The 8,763-nt window shown below is 44.8% G+C and overlaps 1 protein-coding gene across 1 annotated transcript in view; it reads right to left on the bottom strand.

Annotated features, from left to right (window-relative positions):
- The window catches only part of PDZD2 (PDZ domain containing 2), a 362,151-nt gene that overhangs the window by 5,116 nt on the left and 348,272 nt on the right, over positions 1-8,763 (bottom strand). Inside the window, exons 21-23 of the mRNA XM_006873509.1 lie at positions 7,227-7,328; positions 4,804-5,074; positions 3,632-3,766 (exon numbers count right to left, since the gene is read on the bottom strand). Of these exons, the coding sequence (XP_006873571.1) occupies positions 3,632-3,766; positions 4,804-5,074; positions 7,227-7,328 (508 nt within the window). The remainder of the gene's footprint in view (positions 1-3,631; positions 3,767-4,803; positions 5,075-7,226; positions 7,329-8,763) is intronic.

Below are 8,763 nucleotides of genomic sequence, written 5' to 3'. Positions count from 1 at the left end.
ATGAGCACAATTAAGTGTTCTGGAATACTCATACTCCGCAATGTTGTCCATAGCTTGTCATGATCCACACAATCGAAAGCCTTTGCGTAATCAATAAAGCACAGGTATGCTGATGTGTTCTTAGGCTCTTACCAACCTACTGTCTCCTGTAAGTGTAGGTAGAGAATGAAACCATGCACACTGTTGTCTGTTCACTGTTCGTGCTCCTGAGTCTAGGGTGGCTTTGCCTAATTTGGCTGCTGTCCCTTGTTGAGCAGGTAGTATACTGATGCTTGCCCAGTGGGTAGAGCTGTAGAGGGTTCAGTTGTGGCTGAAATGTATGGCGTTGTCTCCTCTTGGTGGGAAAGAGGAGAAACTCCCCCTGCCCCTGCCTCACATACACCAGGAAGCAAACAGAATAAATAAGCAGGCAACCAACAATGAAAAGAGAGGATAATAATGGAGAAGAAAGCATTGAAGACAGGCAGGGATCAGAGAAAAGAGAGACAGAAAAGTGAAGCCAAAAATGAGAAAATCAAACAAAAATAAACCTTAGAAAAAGCAGGGAGAAGGAAGATGAGAGAAAGAGAGTAAAGAGTCATCAAAAGGGGAAGAGGGGAAAATGAGAGGCAAGAAAAGAAACACAAAAGCAGAGATAGAAGATAAAATTCAAGGAAATGGAAAGAGGAGGAGGAGGAAAAAGAATAAACAATAACAAAACAACAATAATGAAACAACAAAAGGAAAAAAACCAAACACACACACACAAAAAAAAACCAACACAAACAACTGTAGCTGTTCTACCCAGAGAGGAGACAACGCTGGGGTCCTCCAAGGATCTCTCTCACAAGATGGGTGTGGGAGGGATGTGGCCGCAGAGTTCCTGGCCCTAGATGGAGTGCTTATCAGTCTTGGTGTTATCTGTGGTAAGGGACCTCAATGCGGAAGTAGTTTGTGGAGGCCCTTGATGGAGCTGGTTTCAGTGTCAGGACCACAGGGCAGCTGGGGGCACGGTGACTGGTTAATGCTGGTCTGTTCTCTCTGCAGGTTCTGCAGGTCCTAAACCAAGTCAGTCTGAATCCAACTTACCAGGACCCCATCTCACACTGGCATGGCTCCCAACCATGTGACAATGAATTCCTGGGTAGCAGGGGGAACAGGGAGGAATTTCACCTTTCCCCTCTCCTGTGTGACTGCTCTGCTGGGCTACCTTCTGTTGACAAAGCCGCTCACAGGATGGTTGTGCTGCATCTGGCCGGCTGTTTTCACCAATCGGTTTGTAATCCCTGCGCAGTGTCTCCTCCCAACAAGTACCCAAGCTGCTTCTCTTTCTTCTTCAGTTCAGGGATCCAGGGTGTTCATCTGTTGTCTGTTTTATTTGGTATTCTCGCATCTTTGTTGTGGAGGATCCGGGTAGTACGTCTACCTTTCCGACATTTACCATAAGTTCCATATTTCCAATCTTTATAGCATTAATGTTTTTTTTAGCTTTCTGTATTGCTGGTTTTTTTTTTTTTTTGGTAAAATGGTTAATAGAGAAGCTTTTAAAAAGCTGTGAAACAAGTCATTGTACTATTGAAGGTGCTCTAGTTCTTAACTGGGTGGTTGCTTCCTCACACTAAAAATGCCCCAAACCCACTGTCAGCAAGTGGATTCCAACTCAGAGACACCCTATAGGACAGAGTGGGATTGCTCCCTCGGGTTTTCTGAAACGATTCCTCTTTATGGGGACAAACAGCTTCTTCATTCTTGGGAGGAGCAGCTGCTGGGTTTGAACCATTGGCCTTGTAGTTAGCAGCCCAACCCTTAACTCATTCCACTGCATACAGGAGGGAACAAATATGTATTTACTTATATTTTTCATAGGTAACACCCTTAGCCTTTGAGAAAGCTGGAGGGAATGAAGGCATTTAGTTCTTTTATTATTCAAAGAAATGTTTCTGTTCTAAACCTGTGCAAGGTATTATCAATCTTACTGTATTTCTCTTTGCTGTTTGAGCTAAAGGGCACAAGAAAACTAGATGAATATATACCCATTAAATTGGTAGGAAATAAGAGGCAAGAAAATGAAATCTTTGGATACGTTCTAAGCCTGTACAAAGCAAGTATTCATTTCTCTCCAGAAACACTTGAATGCCTTTCCACAAGGAAAAAACTGTAGCTCCCACACGAGAGCATCTAAAATGCTGGTTCACAGAACAGACATGTCTGCCTCCTCCATTTCTAGTCATGTACGGTAGTGTTCATAGATTTCTGGATAGATGCTGCAGCCAAAGGCTACAGAACTCTCTAGACACCACCCCTGCTCAAGGGAGCTATGGAAGATGCTCATCTCTCCTGTGGCCCTCTCTTCACTTTGTGCTGCAACTACAATGGGATCCCGGAGCCAGCTGCGTTAGCCAGCTTCAGCCTCTGGGTCCATTCACCATCAGGCCTAGGAGATCTTCTGGCTTCTTTGCCTGCGGAGGCTACTAGGCACCCTGTCACTGGCCACTTGGTCACCCCCACTTCACTGTGTCTTACGATGACTGCATTTTGCTGTTACTCCTGAATGACACTCTAGGCAGACACATATTTTCCTCAGTCTTCTAGATGTGCTAATCTGTTCCTTTGTTACTCTGTTATTCTGGCATACGTGGTGGATGAGGGCTGCTGCTGCTGCTTCGTTGACTTTAGTGCCTTTGTAAGTAATCTGAATTTTCTGTTAGGATTTTAGATTTTCTTTTTCTTTATAGTCTGAAATTTTTTTCTGCTCCATAGTTGTTGTTGTTGTTGTTAAGTGCCGTGGAGTCGGTTCCGACTCATAGCGACCCTTCACAGGGTTTCCGAGGCTGTAAATCTTTACGGGAGCAGACCGCCTCATCTTTCTCCCGCGGAACTGCTGGTAGTTTTGAACTGCTGACCTTGCGGCTCGCAGCCCAATTCGTAATCACTACGCTACCAGAGCTCCTTTCTGCTCCATTAAGGTTTATGAAATTCATGCTGTTTTAGCTTCTGATGAATTTTTTTCAGTTTTGGGCTCTCCTGTCTTGTTTTAATTCTGGAAATATAAAAATATTTTCTTTCTCTCATTCTATGTTTTGTTTTGTTTTTTTCCTTTCTGGAACTTAATATATCCTTGTATTCTCATCTCTGTATCTTTGTACAGTAATTTATATGGTTCCTTCTGTTCTTTCTCATTTTTATAAATTCTGTTTCCATATGGGTTTATAGTGTATTTCTTAATTTAAAACAATCTTCCTGCTCCTTTTCAATACTCTCTTGGTCTTATTTAACAAGCAATATTCTGGAGCCTTTACTTCTTAATGGGCGCTCCTGTTTAATGGGTCTACAATTCTTTCTCTTGGCAATGGATTCTGCCACAAATAGCTGTTTCCTTACATGCATATTTACTGTCCTGTGACTCAGTTTATCCATTTGTAGAATGGAGATGATAATATCTACCTAATAGACTGGCTTGTGGACAACATAAGTGAGTACGTGGGAAGCACTCAGAATGGAGCTAACAGGGTACACCCTGGGTATCACAAAGCTTTCAAAAGGGTTTAGAGCAAGCAAATTTGATCTCCAAATGGAAGACGCTGCTACTTTTTTGCGCATACACAGAACAAAACAGGTCACAGAAAGCAGACTGAGTGTTCTAGAAGCTTACCTTTGTATACTCTCTTAATGAGCAGGGGTCCATCTCCAGACACAGTTGACTTTCCTCCATCCAGACTTAATCCCAAGCCAGCAGTGGTCTTCAGCACTTCCACACACACGGCCTCTTGGGCAGCTGTGCAGCTCCCTGCAGCAATGGCATCTGTAAAGAAGAGAATGGCCCGTGTGCCCCTCAGCCAGCTGCCTGCCCACGTTCCTCCTGGCTCCATTATGTCCCGTCTACCTGGAAGTGCTTACAGTATTGGTTCTGGGCTCCCAAATTGGGTGTTGCCCTTCCAGCTGTGTGCACACCTATTTCTCTTTTGGGAGCTCTGCTAGCAATGCCAAGTGACTTTATGAACAACCAGTTGGGATGGTGTTGGGGCAGAGGTGAGCCAGACAGTGCCTGAGGACTAAGGGGTTTCCTAAGAGTGGCCACAGAACAGAAGGAAGACTGAGCTCACACTGACAATGTGCAGACACCTGTGTGTTCAGCCCATACTGAGAGCTCAGGCCACAACGAAGCCAGGTTGAGCAGAAAGGGGTCGCCCGGCGCTGTGTGCACTGCTCTGCTCCCTGGACTGGGAAGCGGCGACACCTCAGTACTGAGCAGATGGAGCTCTGAAGTGCTCCCCTGAAGGGAGTCACCATCCTGCGCTTGCAGAAGCTGTGGAGGGCACCTAGAAAATGTTCCTACCCGCTTCTTGGTGACTTTGACCAAAGCTACAGCCTGTTTCAAACACAGAAACACTTGTGCCTCTCACTTCCTTATGCTCTTCTAACTCAGGAAACAGTGCCAACATGGGTGCTTTCCAAGGAGAAATCGCAGTTGTGGAATTTCTCCTCCAACACCAATTCCCCGCATCACAAGTTTCTTGCTTTGCTCACAAGTCATGTACCTCCTAACAAGGGCCTGTAAGCCCTGACAGGGGCTTCCTGCTCAAGACAGAGAAAGTTACAGCAGTCCCTTCCAAACCTCTACAGTGTTGCTCTAACTACTGCTGTGTATTGGTGTGTATCTGTAATTTGTAACACTGCTTTTGCAAGGAGCATCCTCAAGCATCAGTATTTACAATCTTTAGTTTTTTTGACCTAGAAATCAGCAATTATTTCCCTTCACACTCAACTTGAATCTCCTCTTTTCTGCCAGCTGCCCACATCCCACTAGTGTTGGGTTAATCGTACCCATTCCATGCTCCAGGGCAATGTTCCTTCTGGACGGCAGACCCTTCCCATTGGCTGTGGGAGGCTCCAGCCTGGTCGAGGCTCTGGACTGGTCATGTCCCTTCTTGATAACCACAAGGGCATCTGTGTGCAGCTGTGCCAAGTGGAGGACCTTGAGGACATCCTTCTGGGCGAGGCCAGCCAAGGAGGTGCCATTGACTGCCAGCAGGAAATCCCCTCGGTTCACGGTCCCTTCCTGAGAAGCTGCCCCCTGAGAAAACACCCTGTGTACCTGGGAAAGGGACAAAAATCAGACCCATGTATGAGTGCCCAGAAAAGCAAGAGGGACCTTCTAATGTTAAAAATTCCAAATCATACAAACACTTGGCTTACGCAAAGAATCTATTCAACTGTGCAGGATGGGATTACAAATGTCAGTGCCAGCATATGAACACATTTATTCTTCAACGGTGTTTTGCTTGTGTCCAGTGGAGTCCTGGTATGGCACTGTGGGTTAACGTGCCAGACTACAAAGCCGTTTGAACTGCAAGGTCGGCGGTTCAAGCTCACTAGCTACTCCTTGGAAACCCTATACAGGGTCTCTGTGGGTTGACATTGACTCAAAAGCACTTAACAACAACAACAGTATATACCCAGCATCATTTCTATCACCAAGGCCACTACTGATCTTTGTTCCTAACCTTTGCATTCCAATTACCTATAATGATCAATACATCTTGATTGCATGTTTGATCAATTTCAGATTGAAAAGTTGGTAGAATTCTTCTATTTCATCCTTATTGGTTTTAGTGGTTGGTATGAAAATTTGAATAATTGTGGTATTAACTGTCTTCCCTGTAGGCACGTGGATATTATCCTATCACAGCATTGTACCTCATGACTGATTTGGATATATGTTCCTTTTGACAATGAATGCAACACCATTCCTCTTCACTTTGTCATTTCTGGCATAGTAAACCATGTGGCCAATACTAGTCCATTTCAGCTCACTAATACCTAAGATAGGAGCTCTGGTAGCATAGTGGTTACGAATTACGAGCTGCTAAATTTCATGGTCAGTAGTTCGAAGTTACCAGCTGTTCTACGGGAGAAAGAGGACTCTTTCTTTTCCTGTAAAAATTTACAGCCTCAGAAACCCTGTAGAGGGTCGCTATGAGTCGGAACCGACTCCACAGCACAAAACAACAACAATGCCTAAGATATTGATGTTTATGCGTTCCATTTCTTTTTTTCCAATTTCCAATTTTCTTAGATTCATAGTTCGTACATTCCATGTTCCGATCAACAGATGTTTACAGCTGTTTCTCTTCATTTTGACTTGTGCCCCATCAGCAAATGAAGGTCACGCGGGCTTTACTCCATTTGCGTCATCACGGTCAACTCTACTTTTTAAAGGAGGCAGCTTTTTCCCATGCGAAAGCTGGACAGTGAATAAGGAAGACCGTAGAAGAATTGATGCCTTTGAGTTGTGGTGTTGGAGGAGAATACTGAAAGTACCATGGACTGCCAAAAGAACAAATAGATCTGTGTTGGAAGAAGTGCAGCCAGAGTGCTCCTTGGAGGCCAGGATGACCACACTTCATCTCTCATACTTGGGAACATATTGTCAGGATGGACCAGTTACTGGAAAAGGATATCATGTTTGGTAAGGTGGAGGGTCAGAGGCAAAGAGAAAGACCCCCAGAGAGATGGATTGGCCAAGTGGCAGCATCAATGGGCTCAAGCGTGGCAACAACTGTGAGGTTGGCCCAGGACTGGGCAGTGTTTCCTTCTGTTGTGCATAGGATCACTATAAGTCAGTACCGACTCAATGGCACCAAACAACAAGTATGTACCCGTCCCGTCCCGGGATAGAAGGAATCCCGTGAATCAGCCTCCGGAATGATCTCAAAGGCCTCTGAGTGATGCAGAAGCTAAAGTTGGTGTTTCTGTGAAAGAGCTAATCCTGTAAGTGAACACAAGCTTGGTTAACTCTAATGTTTGTTTTCCCCAGTGCTTAAATACAATGTTTTGGTAAAACATATGGATGGTGGTGGTTGTTGTTATGTGCCGTGGAGTTGGTTCTGACTCATAGCGACCCTCTACAGGGTTTCTGAGGGTTTAAATCCTTACGGGAGCAAAATGCCTTGTCTTTTTCCTGCGGAACAGCTGGTAGTTTCAAACTGCTGACCTTGCGGTTCGAGACGATTTTATTTACATGGATTGATGTCTAGGTCATTCCTAATGGATCATGGCAGCTGTGTGATCAAGATGCTTGTCTTTATCAACGAAGGCATTGATGTAACGCTATCTTGGTCATAGGGAACGAAACCCTTTGTTTTGTCTTTGAAAAGCACACGTGACTACAGCAGTCTGTGTCTGGTCCTGGTCAGACCTCGAGGGAAGTACCAGCTTCTCTGCAGCGCCGTGACGTCGTCACTCACCAGGATTGATTTGGGCTCCACATCAGTCCCTCCTGCCACACTGAATCCCAGACTGGAGCCTTCTTTTTTGTTCAAGACTATGAAGTAAATGTCTTCTTTATTCTAGTGAAAGGAAACAGAAAAATGATATTCCTTGTACCAAGAGTAAGGGCACCGTGAAGCAAGTCCTCCCATGGTGCGTTGTCCTCCTGACCCCCCACCCCCACCCCACCCCAGTGTTCTTCATGAGCTTCTCAGGGACGGCAGAGGAGCTACCTCCCAAGCACCTGGGGCCCTTCCAGGTGCTACTTATATAGCACGTTTGGAGGGTCCATCTGTAGCTACAGGAGAAAGCAGACATGGACTGGGACAGGGTTGGGATCATTTAGAATGGGCAAGTCTTCACACCATTCTAGGTACCAGATTATGTCTGTGCAAATCCAGCCACAATGGGGTTTCCCCTTTAATTCTCTAATTTCACAAAGCTACTTTCAACAAGAGTACAGGGATAAGTGCTAAGAGGTAGGATGAGAACACATGGAAGCCAGTGGTGGGGTTCACTGGATTTCAGATGTAACTAGTGAACTGGTCATTGTAAACTATAAAGCACACAGCTACTAAAACTAACAGTTCTCAACTCATAATGAGACTAAAACATTCTTAGTAGTGTCGTTGGATTCAAGAACAAAAGACTGCTCTGTGTTTCAAACAGTAATCAAAAGTTACCTTGGAATCCATGATTTTAAAATAAAACATTAGCTGTGCTCTTCATTCTGAATTTTGACTTCCTTCACCCACACACTAGATATGATTCAGCAACATTTTAAAGATCAGAATTGCTAGGTTTCACATGAAGTGATTTATAATCCAGCAATTGAATATGTTCTCAAAACAAGGCAGGAGAAGAAGAATCTACTAATAGCCCTTAAAGATGGATTTGATGGGAGAAAGTGGAAATGTTGAAAGATTGAACCATCTTTGTAATGTAAGCTAAATGTGCCATCTGTGTGCTGGGGAGGGAACTTGGGTATTTAAAAATAAAGGTGCTTAAATTTAAGCAATTGTCTTAGTTTCTTAGGACTGCCGTAACAAAATACCCCAACTGTGAACAGAAATGTCTCACAGTTCGGGAGGCCAGCTGTGTTGCCGGGGCTGTGTACTCGTCAAAGGCTTCTGGCAGGCCCAGGTTACCTGGTAGCTGCCAGCTTAACTTCCTTTAGTCTCTCCCTGGTCTCCCCTCCTCTTCTATGAGGATACCACTCAGACTGGATTAGGATCCACCCTACTCCATGACCTCAGGCTGATCTAACTGAGAACATCTTCAAAGACTATTTCCAGACTGTCATAGGGATTAGGACTCCATAAGAGCAATTTTATCTCATTAAAAAAGTTCACTCCAACCAAGGCCTCCACATGCTGATGGAGTCCAATTTCCTTATATTAGAATGTCCTAGGGTACTATGGGTACGAGTCGGGCTGCGAGCCGCAAGGTCAGCAGTTCGAAACTACCAGCGGTTCTGCGGGAGAAAGATGAGGCGGTCTGCTCCCGTAAAGATTT

Source organism: Chrysochloris asiatica, unplaced genomic scaffold (assembly GCF_000296735.1).
Source record: "Chrysochloris asiatica unplaced genomic scaffold, ChrAsi1.0 scaffold00243, whole genome shotgun sequence".
Taxonomy (NCBI): Eukaryota; Metazoa; Chordata; class Mammalia; order Afrosoricida; family Chrysochloridae; genus Chrysochloris; species Chrysochloris asiatica.
Note: the sequence above shows the minus strand (reverse complement) of the source record. Positions and strands in the feature narration are given on the sequence as shown.